Source organism: Gobio gobio, assembly GCF_949357685.1.
Source record: "Gobio gobio genome assembly, chromosome: 3".
Taxonomy (NCBI): domain Eukaryota; kingdom Metazoa; phylum Chordata; class Actinopteri; order Cypriniformes; family Gobionidae; genus Gobio; species Gobio gobio.
This window is the reverse complement of record NC_137099.1, coordinates 55,845,103-55,863,867: the sequence shown is the minus strand read 5'-3', so window position 1 is coordinate 55,863,867 and position 18,765 is coordinate 55,845,103. Positions and strand designations below refer to the sequence as shown.

General features: G+C 40.0%; 2 protein-coding genes across 3 annotated transcripts in view; both read left to right on the top strand.

The window, feature by feature from the left end:
* The window catches only part of LOC307124196 (uncharacterized protein), a gene marked incomplete at both ends in the record, with an annotated part of 13,890 nt that extends 12,350 nt beyond the window's left edge, over nucleotides 1-1,540 (top strand). Inside the window, 2 exon segments of the mRNA XM_079813243.1 lie at nucleotides 866-1,003; nucleotides 1,158-1,540. Of these exon segments, the coding sequence (XP_079669369.1) occupies nucleotides 866-1,003; nucleotides 1,158-1,540 (521 nt within the window).
* A 6,193-nt stretch (nucleotides 1,541-7,733) lies between these two features.
* elmod2 (ELMO/CED-12 domain containing 2) lies at nucleotides 7,734-17,150 on the top strand. 2 transcript variants are annotated; one of them, XM_079812796.1, is made up of 9 exons: nucleotides 7,734-7,766; nucleotides 8,329-8,476; nucleotides 10,700-10,728; nucleotides 10,870-10,967; nucleotides 12,143-12,272; nucleotides 12,359-12,492; nucleotides 12,580-12,648; nucleotides 12,760-12,893; nucleotides 16,308-17,150. In XM_079812796.1, the coding sequence occupies exons 2-9, from the start codon at nucleotides 8,332-8,334 to the stop codon at nucleotides 16,463-16,465; spliced, it is 897 nt and encodes a 298-aa protein (XP_079668922.1). In that variant the 5' UTR covers nucleotides 7,734-7,766; nucleotides 8,329-8,331; the 3' UTR covers nucleotides 16,466-17,150. The 2 variants fall into 2 exon arrangements, with proteins under 2 accessions (XP_079668922.1, XP_079668921.1); XM_079812795.1 differs by having other exon boundaries at nucleotides 7,759-8,476.
* Nucleotides 17,151-18,765: the final 1,615 nt, after the last annotated feature.

Genomic DNA, 18,765 nt, shown 5'->3' with positions numbered 1-18,765 from the left:
GTTGGTTGATTGATTGGATGGATGGATGGATGGATGGATGGATGGATGAAAGGTTGATTGGATGGATGGATGGATGGATGGATGGTTGGTTGGTTGGTTGATTGGATGGATGGATGGATGGATGGATGGATGGATGGATGGATGGATGGATGGAAGGTTGGTTGGTTGATTGATTGGATGAATGGTTGTTTGGATGGATGGATGAATGGTTGGTTGGTTGGTTGGATGAATGGATGGTCGATTGATTGATTGGATGAATGGATGGATGGATGGATGGATGAAAGGTTGGTTGGTTGATTGATTGGATGAATGGTTGGTTGGATGGATGGTTGGTTGGTTGATTGATTGGATGAATGGTTGGTTGGATGATTGTTTGATTGGATGAATGGTTGGTTGGATGATTGTTTGATTGGATGAATGGTTGATTGATTGATTGGATGGATGGATGATTGGATGGATGATTGGATGGATGATTGGATGGATGATTGGATGGATGATTGGATGGATGATTGGATGGATGATTGGATGGATGATTGGATGGATGATTGGATGGATGATTGGATGGATGATTGGATGGATGATTGGATGGATGATTGGATGGATGATTGGATGGATGATTGGATGGATGATTGGATGGATGATTGGATGGATGATTGGATGGATGATTGGATGGATGATTGGATGGATGATTGGATGGATGATTGGACGGATTTAAGCGCATGAAATGCGTTTAAAACAGTCTAAAAACCCTAAAAATGTTTTTAGATGGAGACTTATCGTGATCTTACCAAAACACCTGTTTATATGAATCCACTCTAAACTGGCCAATTTATGTGTGTGTGTTTGTGTATGTGTGTTTTAACAGACATCAATGAGTGTGAGACACAAATGGCGGTGTGTGACGCTCACACAGAGTGTGTGAATCAGTTCGGATCGTACTCCTGTCGCTGTCTCCATGGTTACCGCGAGGGAGCCAGCGTTTGTGTGCAGTCTGCTGAACTCGGTAAGAGACTGATATTCAGAAGTTTATATTGACAGGTCTACACTGTTCATGGATGATTAGTCCGCTCTTATATTAAATGAAATAATTTCCCAATAACTTTGCGGTTCTCTGATTACCTATCATAACTTAAGTTTCCTCTCCATTCGCTTTCTAGACTGTAGCAGGACGTCATCTCCCAGAATCCTCCGGGGCGTTTACGCCATCTGCGGCCTGCTCGTGGTGTTCATCTTGCTGTTGCTGTTGGTGATGCTTTATCTGTACCGCCGACACTTCAGGGGGGTGTTCCTGCCTCGCTGCCAGAAAACCAACAGGAGCAGTGTCGTGGATGCTGTCGCCAGTGACGACGACAACAATAACACCAGAAATGATGATGATGATGATGGCAGTCTTGCGTCCAGATTCCCGCCTCCACCCCCGCCCATGAGGATGCCCAAAAATGGCCACCGCTCTCTGGACCTTCCATTATTACGCTTCAGCTCTCTAGTGCCTCCTGATGGATTAAGAAGTAAAATACATGCAGAGAAACACCAGTTTTGATTGTTAGTGTAACTCTCATCTGTGGCTAAATGCACTGCACTTCACAGGGTCTTATTTGTACTAGTGAGCTATTTACTTTGTTTCCAGGTATGCTTTTTCCTGTGTTCGTTTCTCATTTATGAATTATTTTGCTAAAACACTGGTTTGTTTGGTTTGTTCTTGTATTTTTGTTCACAGAAGACTTCTCACTCAAAAAAAAATAGAATTCAAAAGTCTCAAAAGTGCTTTCTGTACTTTGTGGGTTTCAGTGTCACATCATCAGATTACTTTTTTTCATTCAACTAGTAAAGAAGCGCATTACTTTAAAATGTACACCAAAATAGTTACTTTTAGTAATGCTATATAGTAGCCGACACATTACTTTTAAAAGTAACTTTCCCCATCATTGGTGGTTTTATGCAAAATTGTGTAAATGTATGTATAATTAGGTGGATACATTTGACTAGTTAAGCTCAGCTCTTAATTTTTTCATGAGTTAAAATAGCTTTTTGTAAGTGCAGTCTCCATTAAAAAAGCTTTGGAAATGTGAAGGATGTGGGAAGAGCTTTCTGTTTATGGTTGATTGGATGGATGGATGGGTGGATGGATGGGTTATTGGATGGATAGATGATAGATGGATGAATGGATACATGATAGATGGATGAATGGATAGATGATTGGATGGATTGATAGATAGATGATTGGATGGATTGATGGATGGATGCGTGGATGAATGGATGGGTGGGTGATTGAATGGATAGATGGATGAGTGATTGGATGGATTGATGCGTGGATGAATGGATGGGTGGGTGATGGATGGAATGATGGATGGGGATTGGATGGATAGATGGATGAGTGATTGGATGGATGGATGGATGGATGGATGGGTGATTTGGATGGATGGATAGATGGATGAGTGCTTGGATGGAATGATGGATGGATGGATGGGTGATTTGGATGGATGGATGGATGGATGGATGGGTGATTTGGATGGATGGATGGATGGATGGATAGTTGCTTGGTTGGATGGATATAGTCCTTCAGAGTAACAGTGCTTTTTAAACACTAGTCAAAAAATACCATAAATGATAATTATAAAGGAAATGTATTGTGGTTTTAGATGGAAACTTGTTTGGCAATCGTTATCTCTTACCAAAACACATGTTTATATGAATCTGCTCTAACCAGGCCAATTTGTGTGTGTGAAGACGTCAATGAGTGTTACTAACCGTAACAATTTCAATTAGAGAGCTCTACAAATGAATTCTTACTAGTCATATGTCTCCATTGACTTCCATTCATTTTTAATTGCAGAACTCTACAATTGAATTAACCATTACAACTAGAGAGCTCTCTAATTGAATTTTTACTAGTAAAAAACACATTAGAGATGTGTAAGAGTTGTATAATCACATTCACAGAGGTCCCAAATTTGAGCTAGTTAGGGGGTTTGAGGGCATGCTCCCCCGAAAATGTTTGATTTCTTTGATCTAAGTTACATATGTGCATTTCAAGACGTTTGAAGGCCAAAAAATGGATAAGAAGTAGCTTTAAAACCATGTCAGTGGGCAGTAGATTATTTGTCAGTTCCTGCTCTGCACTTTCTCTTTCTCCTTATCTTGCCCTCGCTCTCTCTTCCCCTCCAAAAGCTGAGCTTTGACTGATAGTCTTTTCATTTTCGTCTTGTGTCAGTGTCAGTGATATATCAGCCGATAACTATGTTTACGTGAAGTAAACATCAACTGATATTTAGCCTATGTTTTATTAATAATTTTCTCAGACAAGTTAGCTAAGGCTACGAACTGAAGGTAAAAAAGTTTATTCATTCACAATAGGCTACATTCATTAATCTTTTGCCTAATCTGATGAAAACGGCTTTGTTAATGTTTCTTGTCCCCTCACATTGACAGTTACTTATTATGACATTAGGCTACATGAATCACGCAAATTATATATGCCTATTTTGAATTCAAAATGGCAAAATTAGACAAAGGTTTATTAGTTTGCCTAATTATTTTTGTCAGTTTAACATTTTAGTCAAATATGAAATGTTTAGTTTAGCTACTTACGTCTTATCTCGCACTTTAACCATTAAACTGAAGTGTCGAGTTGCGCGGGATCTCATGCTCAGCAGCTTCTGTGAACATATAAGCCCGCACACTTTGATTTAATTGGTCATCTCAAATATTTTGACTTTGACGAGCTGTGACAGACCGCTGAGGAAGAAGTTGTGCTGTGCAATATCCTCGCAGCAGTAAAGTAGTGATAATACTCATCATCATCATCATCATCATCATCATCATCTTCCGCTTATCCGGGGCAACAGTTTAAGCAGAGACGCCCGGACTTCCCTCTCCCTAGCCACTTTCTCCAGCTCTTCCGGGGGAACCCTGAGGCGTTCCCAGGCCAGCCGGGGGAGACACAATCCCTCCAGTGTGTCCTAGGTCTTCCCCGGGGCCTCCTCCCGGTGGGACATGCCCGGAACACGTCCCTGGGAAGGCGTCCAGGAGGCACTTAAGATAGATGCCCGAGCCACCTCAGCTGGCTCCTCTCGATGTGGAGGAGCAACGGCTCTACTCTGAGCTCCTCCCGAGTGGCCGAGCTTCTCTAAGTGACCCTATCTCTAAGGGAGCGCCCAGCCACCCAATGGAGAAAGCTCATTTCGGGCGCCTGTATCCGGGATCTTGTCCTTTCGGTCATGACCCACAGCTCATGACCATAGGTGAGAGTAGGAACGTAGATCGACCGGTAAATCGAGAGCTTTGCCTTACAGCTCAGCTCCTTCTTCACCAAGACAGACCAGTACATCGACCGCATTACTGCAGAAGCTGCACCGATCCATGTGTCAATCTCCCATTCCATCCTTCCCTCACTCGTGAACAAGACCCCAAGATATCCTCCACTTGAGGCAGGAACTCTCCACCAACCTGAAGTGGGGAATCCACCCTTCTTCGACTGAGAACCATTGCCTCGGACTTGGAGGTGCTGATTCTCATCCCAGCCGCTTCACACTCGGCTGCAAACCGCCCCAGTGCACACTGAAGGTCCTGGTCTGAGGAGGCCAACACGACAGTGTCCCCAAACCGGACACTCTCCGGCCCTTGGCTGCACTTAGAAATGCTGTCCATAAAAATTATGAACAGAACCGGTGACAAAGGGCAGCCCTGCCGGTCTGACTTACTGCCGGCAATGCGAACCAAGCTCCTGCTCCAGTCGTACAGGGACCGAACAGCCCTAGGCAGGGGGCCCCGGACCCCATACTCCCAGAGCACCCTCCACAGGATGCCATGAGGGACACAGTCAAATGCCTTCTCCAAATCCACAAAACACATGTGGACTGGTTGGGCAAACTCACATGAACCCTCCAGCACCCTGGAAAGGGTATAGAGCTGGTCCAGTGTTTCACGAGGTTCCACTATCGGCCAAATACCCTGGCATATTTCCCGGGGAGGCTGAGAAGTGTGATCCCCCTATAGTTGGAACACACTCTCCGGTCCCCCTTCTTGAAAAGAGGCACCACCACCCCGGTCTGCCAGTCCAGAGGCACTGTCCCCAACCGCCATGCGATGTTGCAGAGGCGTGTCAGCCAAGACAGCCCCACAACATCCAGAGACTTGAGGTTCTCAGGGCGGATCTCATCCACCCCCGGTGCCTTGCCATCGAGGAGCTTTTTAACTACCTCGATGACTACAGCCCTCTGAGTCCCCAGCCACTGCTTCCTCAACGGAAGACATGTCGGTGGGATTGAGGAGATCCTCGAAGTATACCTTCCACCGCCCGACAATATCCCCAGTTGAGGTCAACAGCTGCCCATCTCCACTGTAAACAGTGTTGGTAGGGCACTGCTTCCCCCTCCTGAGGCATCGAATGGTTTGCCAGAATCTCTTCGAGGCCAACCCACAAGCCAGCCAGGCCCGATAGGACTCCTTCTTCAGCTTGACGGCATCCCTTACTTCCAGTGTCCACCCCCGGGTTCGGGGATTGCCACCTCGACAGGCACTGGAGACTTTACGGCCACAGCTCCGAGTGGCCGCATCGACAATGGAGGTGGAGAACATGGTCCACTCAGACTCAATATCTCCAGACTCCCTCGGGATCCGGTCGAAGCTCCGCTGGAGGTGGGAGTTGAAGATCTCTCTGACAGGGGGCTGCGAGTCTGTCCAGCTTCCTCCCCCGCCATCGGATCCAACACACAACCAGGTGGTGATAAGTTGACAGCTCCGCCCCTCTCTTCACCCGAGAGTCCAGCCTCTCTCAAGAAGTGTGGTTAATCATCTCAGTTGCATAATAGATGGTAGATTTCTACATTATCTAAACACACACAGAAAAGCTGGGCTTGTTCTGATGTTCTGGTGTGTATAGAAAAAAAATAGCCCCACATTGAAAATGAATGGGGAAAACACTTCTTTTTTTTTGTCAAAAAAAATTCAGCATAAATCAGAAAATTTTCAAACATAAATGAATGCCTGGTAATAGAGCATAAATGCAATGTGGAACGAACATGATCACACACACACACACACACACACACACACACAATTGAAATAAATAATATCAAGTCTTGTCTTTTAGTGGTAACTTATGCTGCATTATTGCAAAACAAAAATACTGATTTAATGTATTTTTACACTATAAACTCTATATATATCTTTTAAATGTATTCATTTAAAAAAATTATGTATTAAAGAAATTTATTAAAAATACATTAAATCAGCAGTATTTTTGTTTTGGAAAACATGCTATGGTAATCAATGGGGGCCGAGATCAGGGGCCTATACCATGAAGCCGGTTTAGCTGGCTAGCCAGATATATTTAAGCTTAGTTTGTGCCAATCCTGGGTTTAAGGTACCATTAAAGTGGTTTGGCTTTTAGCGGTGTTCATCTCCATAGTAACTTACGCTCCACAGCTAACCTGCTCCAGGGCAGGATATGTTCTGGATAAAAGATCTCAAACTGAAATTGGACCAATCAGCTGTGAGCAAAGTGACACATATCTGATGCAATAAATTAATTCCCCCTTTTTCTACTCCAAATTAAAGGTCACTACATAGCTAATGGCTATTAAAGACTTAAGCCTCTGGCTTTTAACAATGCTTATTTATAATAATAATAATTTTTAAATATTTAAATATAATTTATGTAATTATTATACCCTTAATCAATTACACATGTATCATTTGAGTAAATCAATCATTAATAGGCATTTTGTTAATATTAAAATAAATAGCCTATATAAAGGTCATACAAATAAGCTTTAAATTCAATAACTAAATCTATAAAAAATTACATGTGAGCATAAATGTTCAATTCTCTCTATATATCAACAAAACTAACTTCATAACTTTTACTTGCATTGACGTATAAGATTTTTCTTAAAGTTGTCCTCGACAGCTCTTTTCTTCTGTGTAAATTTGTTTAAATTCTTAATATTTTTCAACCATGTATATTCTGCAGTAGAGTGAAGTGAATCACAGTTTTACTGATCCACAGCGTGTGATTGGCTATTCACTGCTGATGTCACAGCTAAACTCCTAAACTCAGGATCAAAGCCTGAGTTGACAGAGAAAGTTGATGATCAGCATCATGGGACCAACAAAGCCTGAATAGATTGGTTTGGTTTTGTCAACTCGAAACTAATCCTGTAACCCTGAGTTTGTTAAACTACCATCATGGTACAGCCCCCTGCTTGGTTACAAACATTCTTTCAGATATCTTCAGTGTTCAGCAGAAGAAAGAAATGTATACAGGTTTGGAACAACTTGAGTGAGTAACTGATGACAGAATTTTCCTTTTTGGGTGAACTATCCCTTTAAGCTAAAATGCTTGCCATACTAGATTATTTATCATTTTACACAGCTCATGTTGTCTTGAGTTTTTTTCTACTGAAATTTGATAAAAAGATGTTGTTTTTTGCAGTATTTTGTCAGCACATTAAACAACAATACAACCCACTGAAGAGAGTATCTCAGCCTCGCTTTAATTCCCGTTGAAAATCCAAGATGGCGCTGCTGTGAATAAGGTCTAGAAAGCAAGAAAAAAATCAGTTAAGTATATTCTTATATAAATAACCTACTCTAAATGATGGATATATATTATAGATTAAGATTAAATTAAATATATATAAAAAAGAATACAAAGTGATTTGTCACAGAAAGGCTCACTTGCGCCCTCTGGGATTATGGTTCAATCGTCCGCTCTTCTGCGCATGCGCACCAATCCGAATCATTTCCGGGCGAAGTGACTGCTAGTAAGTGCGATCCATACAGTTACTGCACTCCATAACATCTTTAGTAAATAGTATTATATGATAGAGAAACCAGCGACTCAACGTGAAGCAGTATAAACGACGCGAATTGCGTCAACATATGAATTCACGCGGTTTATTTGTGTTTTTGATGCTCCTATATGTCTCGTGCATGAACAACCTGTTGTGTTGTCCAGCTGGTTTTCTTAAAGCATCATTTTTGAATTATGTATATAATAGTTGAATAGTTGTAGTTATAGTTGTGTGAGTGCCTGAATTGATCATGGTGGACAGTGTAAATAGTCACTAGAAAATTGTATTGGTTAGTGATTACCAATAATGCTTATTCCCAGCAGAATGGGTGGTATTTTACAAGGATCAGTAGCTCATTTGCATTGAATGAAGTGCTACATAATGTATGTGTGGCTCTAGAGACAGTGAAAGAGCTGTGTGCAGAAAACTCATCCAAAGTGTCCATATTGTGTACATGTGTTGCATTCCTGTCTAACAATGCATGTGGGAGAAAGTGCAATATTTGGACTAACTGATCATGTTTGTGTTTCAGAGGATGTTGGGGTTTATCTGGAAGGGTTTCTATTCCTCCTGTCTGCGCTTCTGGTTGAAATGGTTCCTCCGGCTGCTCACAGGGAAATGCGAGCTACAGCGCATCTGTGCCCGATGCAAAGCTGGAGCTCTGAGGACATCACAGATAGGTGAGGATGATGTGTGTGGACTACACTTGTTTATCTATGCCTACACTACCAGTTTTTTTTATGTTTTTAAAGATCTCTCTTCTACTCACCAAGGCTGCATTAATGTTATTAAAAATACAAAAAAGCTGTAATATTGTAAAATATTATTAAAATGTAAAATAACTGTTTTCTATTTGAATATATTATAAAATGTAATGTTATTCCTGTGATCAAAGCTGTATTTTCAGCATCATTACTCCAGTCTTCAGAGTCACATGACCCTTCAGAAATCATTCTGATGAAACATTTATTCATCGTAAAATGTATACAGAGTAGGCCTAATTAGGAAAAGTTGTTTACTATAATAGTTGAGTATGATTTACTTATTGATTTGTGTCAATAGTAAACGAAAATGCACTTGTATTTATCTGCAAAAGGTTCACTTCACACACAGGAGCTTTCAGCATAGTTTTAATGTGAGTTTGTGACGCACTCTTGTGAGAGTTTTGCAGGGAATAAAGTGTGAGCTGTTTAATGTCGATCGCTAGCCTGGATGCCAGCCGAATTTAGCCCCACCCACAATTTTTTTTGCTCGGGCATTTCGGTCTGGACTCGCTCCATAGAGAAGTAATTATGCCCGAACAGAAACTGTTCGGACCAATGAAATTGTCAGGGCGGGCTTTAGACGATGATGGACAGATGATAAACAGTAACGTAATCATTCACGTCATCGAAGGCTCTTGGGTTGAATTTGCTCTTATCCTAAACTGGAGAACTTGTTCGTATATGCATTCACCTTCACTATTTCTCTCAGAAACGATGATCGTGTTGGTAAGTACTCTGTGTATCCTTAAATAATTTTATTACTGGCAAAGATCGTTTACACTCATCTTTTTCTTGTAACGTTACTTAATCCAGCGTGCGTGCAGACAGGGTTTCCAAGTGTTTTTGCAATGTCGCGCACAATTGCTACTCAAAACTATAGCCCAAAACAATAACTTTCCGGGGGGTTCTCCGGAAAAAAATGGCATTTGGTTGGCAAAATATGTTATTTTGGCAAGGTTGCCTGCTAAAATTCGCATTCCTGGGTTTATATAATCACATAATTGGGGTCGCTTCAACCCGCAGACATGGAGAAAAACACGGACTTGGCAACACAGTGCAGTTGAGTTCTGTTGACATTTGACAACTAACGTTACGCGTCGCTCCGTTGCTCTGATTGGTTGTAGGTCTATCCAATTGAGGTCTTTCCTGGCTCGGTTGAAACACGCCCCATAATCAAAGCTCAATGGAGCGGTACCAGACTCAAATTCTGACTAGAATTGAGTATGGCCACGCCAGGCTAGTCGATCGCCTCCGTGTTTGCATCAACTCCAGTTACGTTAAGTGAGCTATCCCTATTTTATTCGTACACAATGCGTTACTTACAACGTAATATTCTGACACATATCCAGTTATTACCCACCTGTTTACATACACTTAAGCCATAACTGACTGTGTTTATGCGAGATACTCCACACGATGGAAATTTCGACATCTGTGTGCTCGTGTATTTGACTATTCAGGCGCAAGGAGAACGGATCACGCGTACGACAGAGAGAGAGAGTGCTTCTGTTGTGTGTCATTCAGCGCGATTCTGCATATCCCGCCTTCACTAACTGCAAGTTAATCGATAAAGAATTGTAATTGAATTGTAATTTTGTGAATTGTAAGATTTTGTGATACAACGGTCTTGGCATTTCATTTGGCTGTAGGCTGAAATTATAGTCAACCTGCCAAAGTGGCTAGTGGGAGTGGCTGCCTTACCCGCCACAGCTGAAATCTACCCGCAATTGGCGGGCTGGCGGGTGTTAATGTCAAGATAACAAGGATTCGTTTTCTGTCTCCAAACAATTGCTCACCTGTCCAATATAACACATATTAAAGCATTTTTGGTGTTTCCATGATTTTCTACGTAAATCGAGGGTAACGCGGGTATGATGTCATTGATAGGCGACGCACAGACACGGTCTGAGCCCTGGTTAAAATGGCTTATTTCTCTGGATTTAAACATTCTTGAAACATTTGGTTTAATGTATGTACACAAGTCAACAAAATATATAACATTGATATTTTAATCCAAAAATCATACATATTGTGCCTTTAAGTGAACTATCCCTTTAAAGGTATTGTTTAACCAAAAATTCAATTGTATGGTCATGTCACCTTTGCAAACCTGTCGTTGTTTTTTTCTTTTCTTGGTAGAGCATTCTCTGAAGTCCTCCAAAAGCAAGGTATGTGTGAAGACAATAGGACGCTTCAGCACTTTATTATCTGAGCATGAGCTAAACACTGATGTGGACCGCAGTTAGCCGCGATTCATCTGGTTGCCTCACTTTATAGTGCACTCTAAATGTTTGCTTGTGTTTGATCAGGTATTGCAGGCAGCGTTGTTTTTGAAGGAGAATGAATTGGAGGATCATCTGGGTAAAATAATCCAGGAAAAGAGCATCAAGGAGCAGAAAGATCCCACGTGAGGCTCTCTTAAGATTGCATGAACTTCATTCAGTAGGGAAAGTCAACTTTAAAGTGAAGACATTCACTTTTTGAACGTCTGTAGCCTTTTTGTATACATGATTAAGCTTTTACACCACAATGACTGCGTATTCTAGATATTTATGTATCTGCTCAGAAATGGCATAAACTGTAATTTTTTTTATCAGAGCAAGCATAATCTTGACCAAATAGCCCCTGTTGCCAAGTTTGTTGCAAAATGTTTTATGTATGATTTTGTTTTTAACAATATATCTATTTTTCCTTCTTTTAAAAACAAAATACAAATGACACATTACAAGAAAAACCATCCATTAATTTGAAATAATATTTCAAGGGAGAAAAGCATATAAAAATACAAAAATAAATAAAAACTGCTCAGAAACGACAAGATCTGCAACATCATTTTTGCAATGTGTTAATGTAAAAATCTAGTTAAAAATAATCATATAATCAAATAATCTTCCCTAATTAAAATAAAATGCATATTAAAATATTAAACATATTTTAGATATTTATTTAAATTTGTGCTGTCAAATCGATAAATCACATCTAAGATTATATATCTCATCAGGCATTTATAGAATTTCGAAATCTTGGCAAAAGGGAGTTGCAAAAAATATTTAATAAAAGGGTGCCAATAATTATGGCCTGTTTTGGAGAAAAGCATTTATTTCATAATGTGAATTACCCCCCACTTTCAATTCTTTTACTTCAATTAAAGGTTTGATTTTTGCGCATTTTTAAATAAAAGATCAAAAGGATAAACATTGCAGATTTATTTGTAAAGCCATCTTTGCTCATATTCACCAGGGGTGCCAATAATTCTGACCACAACTGTATATAATATGCATATATACACATACATATATAAACAATAACTTTTATGTTAGATGCGATTAATCGTTTTGATTATCATTTTATCTGACAAATGCATAAAGGTCAATAAAAACACTAGGACTTCAGAGAACATTTATGAGTAGTGTTGAATCAGACTTACTAACTCCTATTGTCCTATTGAGACTCATTTATTAGGATTTTTTTATTGGCTTCACAATTTTTTTTCCCCCAGTTGTCCGTTGTTTTACATATAGAATGTACTCAAGAAGATGTGTGTATGTTGTGGTCTTAACAGCGTGCAAAAACATCTTACAGGTTTAAGGAGAATCTCCGCCAGTGCTTGTTACAAATCAACGGCTATAACAAGCTGTTTGAGGCGGCTGAGGAACTAAGAAAAGAGGTGTTCGACTCTGAAAACGAGGAACACGAGAACATGCTTCTGAAGGTGAGGGATTTAAAGGCTGAGGAGATTTCAGCTTCCCAGCTTCTCAGTTCTGACTTGTCTTGTGTTTGCTGGCTCTCCTCCACCAGTTGTGGGACCTGCTGATGCCGTCAGTGAAGTTGGAATCGAGGGTCACTAAGCAGTGGGGAAACATTGGTTTTCAGGGCGATGATCCGAAGACCGACTTCCGAGGGATGGGGATGCTGGGGCTCACGAACCTTCTGTATGTGGAACTTCTACAGGAAGCTGCTGTTTTCATCCCGTCGCTCGCGCGATCATTTTAAGTTGATGTTTTTCTTTGTTTCCTCAGTTTTTTCAGTGAGAAATACACTGATGAAGCCCGGCAGGTCCTGTCACATGCGAATCACCCCAGACTAGGGTAAGTGCTCGCTGATCTACGTCACACGCCACACTTAGTGTTACTCGGCATCATAACTCACAAAGTTAGTGAAAATTATTGCTTATTGTAGATTTCTTTGTGTGATTGCAGGTACTCGTATGCCATAGTGGGCATCAATCTGACTGAGATGGCGTACAGCTTGATGAAGAGTGATGCTCTGAAGCTTCACTTCTATAACACAGTATCTGGAAAACCCCAAATGCAGCACTTCCATCAGTTCTACTGTGAGTACACACACACACACACACACAGACACACACACACACGGGGGGGTGAAATGTGGGGACATTCCATTGGCGTAATGGTTTTTATACAGTACAAACTGTATTTTCTATTCCCCTACACTGCCCCTGGCCCTAAACCTACCCAACACACACACACACACACACACACACACACTGTGTGATTTATAAGCATTTTGAAAAGTGAGGACATGGGGAACGTCCTCATATTTCACCCTCTCCTTGTAATACCCATGTCATACCCATGTCATTATACACATTTGTGTCCTGATATTTCACAATACATGCCTACACACAGACAGACACACACACAGACCGACACAGACACGCAGACCCAGACACACACACACACACACACACACACACACACACACACACACACACACACACACACACACACACACAGACATACACACACACCCACACACACACACACCCACACACACACACGCAGACCCAGACACACACACACACACACACACACAGACACACACACAGACACACACACACGCAGACCCAGACACACAGACATACACACACACAGACACACACACACGCACACACACAAACACACGCAGACCCAGACACACAGACATACACAGACACACACACGCAGACACACACACAGACACACACACACACGCAGACCCAGACACACAGACATACACACACACACACACACACGCAGACCTAGACACACAGACATACACAGACACACACAAACAGACACACACACACAGACAGACACACAGACAGACACACAGGTTCGTGATGGTGTGATTCATTAAATTTGAGCAGATCATCTCCTCCGCTTTAATACCAGTTACAGCACAAAATAAACATGAATGAAGTTCTAAAGGTATGTTAAAAGATACATTTCAACTTTCCAAAATCCGTATCATGTCTCATGGAAAAACAAAGAAAATATATTTTGCTCTTTTTTTTATTAAATTTTTTTGCATTACAACATGTTCTCTCCAGTTCTCATTACTTTAAAAAACAAAGTATCAACAAATAAAATACTGTTAAAAAAGAAATTGCAGAAATGCAATGGAACACTATTATGTTAACTAAAAAACAAATACTTTAACATATAGCTTATTTACTTATTTATAGATATTTGTTTTTTTTGGAATTTGTTTTTGCATAATATTGCGTAATAGTCATTCTACATTTATGCTTGTACATGAATGTTTTGTACACACACACACATATATACGTATATATATATATATACATACATACAACCCCAAATCAGAAAAAGTTGGGACAGTATGGAAAACGCAAAAAAAAAAGAAAAAAAAAAGTGATTTCTAAATTTACTTTGACTTGTATTTCATTGCAGACAATATGAACACAAAATATTTCATGTTTTGTCTGGTCAACTTCATGTCATTTGTAAATATGCATCCTTTCCTGTCATTCAGACCTGCAACACATTTAAAAAAAAGTTGGGACAGTAAAGCATTTACCACTTTGTAATGTTGCCATTCCTTTTCACAACACTTAAAAGACGTTTAGGGACTGAAGACACCAAGTGATGAAGTGTTTCAGGTGTAATTTTGTCCCATTCTTCCTGCAAACAAGTCTTAAGGTGGGCAACAGTACGGGGTCTTCGTTGCCACACACTCTCTATTGGAGACAGGGCGGGACTGCAGGCAGGCCAGTCAAGTACCCGTACCCTCTTCCTCCGCAGCCAGGACTTTGTAATGTGTGCAGAATGTGGTTTTGCATTGTCTTGTTGAAATATGCATGGACGTCCCTGGAAAAGATGTCTTCTTGAAGGCAGCATATTATGCTCCAAAATCTCTATGTACTTTTCAGCATTAATGGTGCCTTCACAGAAGTGCAAGTTACCTTTGCCAAGGGCACTGACACAACCCCATACCATGACAGAGCCTGGCTTTTGGACTTGTTGCTGGTAACAGTCTGGATGATCCTTTTCTTCTTTGGTTTGGAGCACACGGCGTCCATTCCTCCCAAAAAATACCTGAAATACTGATTCATCTGACCACAGTACACGTTTCCACTGTGTGATGGTCCATCCCAGATGCCTCCGAGCCCAGAGAAGTCGACGGCGCTTCTGGACACTGTTAACATAGGGCTTCCTTTTGGCACAGTACAGTTTTATCTGGCATTTGTGGATGTAACTACGTATTGTGGTACTTGACAAAGGTTTGCCAAAGTAGTCCTGAGTCCATGTGGTGATATCGCTTATAGATGAATGACGATTCTTGATGCAGTGCCGCCTGAGGGATCGGAGATCACGGTTGTTCAGCTTAGGCTTGAGCCCTTGTCCTTTACGCACTGAAATTCCTCCAGATTCCTTGAATCTTTTAATTATGTTATGCACCGTTGAATGTGAAATATCCAAATCTCTTCCTATCTTTCTTTGAGGAACATTGTTTTTAAACATCTCAATAATTTTCTCACGTATTTGTTGGCAAACTGGCGATCCTCTGCCCATCTTTGCTCCTAAAGGATTAGACCTTTCTTGGATGCTGCTTGTGTATCAAATCATAATTACAATCACCTGTTGACTTCACCTGTTTCAAATCACATCATTATTTAATCATTTTACCTCATTACTAGCCCTAAATTGCTCCTGTCCCAACTTTTTTTGAAATGTGTTGCAGGTCTGAATGACAGGAAAGGATGCATATTTACAAATGACATGAAGTTGACCAGACAAAACATAAAATATTTTGTGTTCATATTGTCTGCAATGAAATACAAGTCAAAGTAAATTTAAAAATCACTTCTTTTTTTATTTATTTGCGTTTTCCATACTGTCCCAACTTTTTCTGATTTGGGGTTTTATATATATACATATTCATTTATATATATATACACACACACACACACACACGTGTGGTGCGCTATCCTTCTGGGGACTCACCATAGGCGTAATGATTTTTATACTGTACAAACCGTATTTTCTATCCCCTTACACTGACCCTGCCCCTAAACCTAACCCTCACAGGAGACATTCTGCATTTGTACATTTTCATAAAAACTCATTCTGAATGATTTATAAGCTTTTGTGAGGTCCCCACGGTGACACGAGTCCCCATGAGTCTGTCTACAGCCAGGTTGAAGTCCCCACCAGGCTAGAAAACATGTGTACACACACACACACAACGCAACACAACACAACACACTATATATATATATATATATATATATATATATATATATGTGTATACAACCCCAAATCAGAAAAAGTTGCTTTATATTACAGTACATTTTGTATTCAAAGCTCCTAAAGTAGGCTCACATTTTTTTATGTAAAATGTATTTTTTTTATTTACGTTTTCCTTTTCTTTGTTGGACCTGTTTTTCCCTCAGAAAATCATCTCCGTTATGGTCATGCGTTTCCTCTGTCTCTGTTGGTAGGTTATCTGGCGTACGAGTTCGATAAGTTCTGGTTGGAGGAGGAGCCGGAGAGCATCATGGAGTTCAATCACTACAGAGAGAAGTTTCACGACAAGGTCAAAGCTCTGCTTCAGGTGCCGGAGGTCACGCTTACCATGAGCGTGGACCCAGAGAAGTGACCTCAGCATTCCAGCATGGTTTCATAGACAATAGGAGACCACCGCAAGCGTTGCTTTTGTGTTCTTTTTCCATTGACTTCATAATAGCTATTAGTTGGGGAAATGTACAACGTGCATGAGACTTTATTTGAATATTAATAACTAAGCAACAACCGTAAAAAGTGTACATCAAGGGTATATAGCTGTTGGTTTAGCTACATTTACCTGGTCAGGGAAAAGACTTACACTGTTAAGTATTACTAATAATACTTTAGAAGTGATATTTTAAACGTCCCCATCACACTTCACCATGTTTACCCATCTCAGGAAGTTGACGTTTCTGTTCAGAAGATGTTAGGAAGTTGTTTTCGTCCTATATGCAGATGACTCAACCTCTTTGCATGTTAAAATGCGTTTAAGTTGTATTAAACCCTCACCTGTCATCGTCTGCACAATTCTTCGATGTGGCCTATAAACAAATATTTAATATCTAATTGGTTATATTATCTGTTCTGTGAATATTATTATTCAGACCTCAACTCGATTCCAAAGTTAAGCATTTTTATGTACAAGCGTTGATGTAACACTGTGTTGTTGTCTTATTTATAAACAGTGTTTGGTTTTGAAGATGTAACTTTTTATTCCTGATTTTATAGTGTTGGATTCATACCTAATGTTGAAGAATAAAATTAGTGACTGAACATCAATGTGCAGTGTTTGCTTATTTTCATTTGAGCTTTGGCATTAAGAATTTTTGAGTTTTGAAAAATAATGTTTCTATATATTTTTAAATAGGTAATTCAATTAATGCATTTTAATGTTTTTTTTTGCACGTCTTCCATCCTGTAACTGGTCACATTTCATGTCATCATTTTTATTTGCATTTTTACTTAAGTGGTCCTCAAGATAAGAGAAAATTAGGCATATGGCTTATTAAAAAAAGGTGTTCATGTGGCTCAATTTACCCCAGGTTAGGGGTAAGTTGATACGGGTATAAACTGACCATGTAACTGGATCTGAATCAAACCTATGTGAAATTTTAAAGATAATTTACCTCTTTTCAAAACTAATTTAATCAAATTTCATTTTACAAATAGTCATATATATTTTCTTAAAGCTAACTTAAACAACATAAAACCAACCAATTGAAATTTCAATATCTTTAGTGTTCAACGTTTAACAATTAAAGTAAACAATTACAGTTGTAATCTTTCCAAAAACAGACTAACCAGAGTTTGTTGAGTAAAATTAAATAGAAACTGAATTGGAATGAATGAATGACACTAAAACGAATAAAGGTTTTGGTCAAACGGTTCTTGGCATGGTGGTTTTTCTGCAATGTCGAACATGTTAGGTCATTAGGGATTACCGGTGGAAATAATATATATATATATATGATTAATATCTTCTGGTTCTTATCAGGGAAGGATTTAGTGTACTTGTACATTGTTCCTATCAAATAAACAAAAAAACAATGATAAGCTAAACCAGTTGCGTAATATTTCATTGAAATTATGCCAGTTTATACTTCAGAGATTTAACTTAACTACAGTGCCTTATGGTGGGGTAAGTTAAAAGGCTGGCTCAATTTACCCCCCAACATTTGACTCATTTTGCCCTATAGCTGACATTTTGGACAAAACCAACAAAATACACAAAATATAGTGCATCTGGAAAGTATTCACAGCCCTTCACATTTTCCACATTTTGTTGTTACAGCCTTATTCCAAAATGGATTAAAGAAATTATTTCCCTCAAAATTCTACAAATACCCCATAATGACAGCATGAAAGAAGTTTGTTTGAAATATTTGCAAATTTATACAATAAAAAACGAGCAAAAAAAAATTTCACATGTACATAAGTATTCACAGCCTTTGTCATGACACTCAAAATTGAGCTCAGGTGCTCCTGTTTCCACTGATCATCCTTGAGATGTTTCTGCAACTTGATTGGACTCCACCTGTGGTGCATTCAGCTGATTGGACATGATTTGGAAAGGCCCACACCTGTCTATATAAGGTCCCACAGTTAACAGTGCATGTCAGAGCACAAACCAAGCCATGAAGTCCAAGGAATTGTCTGTAGACCTCAGAGACAGGATTGTATCGAGGCAGGGTTAGGGTAAAGCAGGGGTCTCCACACTCGGTCCTGGAGGGCCGATGTCCTGCAGAGTTTAGCTCCAACCCCAATTAAACACACCTGAACCAGCTAATCAATGTCTAACTAGGGCCTTGTAAGACACTGATTAGCAGGTTCAGGTGTGTTTATTTGAGGTTGAAGCTAAACTCTGCAGGACAGCGGCCCTCCAGGACCGAGTGT

What these genes read in the sequence shown, in the direction of transcription:
- elmod2 (XM_079812795.1), top strand. Translation starts at nt 8,314, where the DNA reads ATGTTTGTGTTTCAGAGGATGTTGGGGTTTATCTGGAAGGGTTTCTAT. An exon ending in TCTGAGGACATCACAGATAG is followed by an intron (nt 8,477 to 10,699) that starts GTGAGGATGATG and finishes TTTTCTTGGTAG; the next exon opens with AGCATTCTCTGAAGTCCTCC. An exon ending in GCGAATCACCCCAGACTAGG is followed by an intron (nt 12,649 to 12,759) that starts GTAAGTGCTCGC and finishes GTGTGATTGCAG; the next exon opens with GTACTCGTATGCCATAGTGG.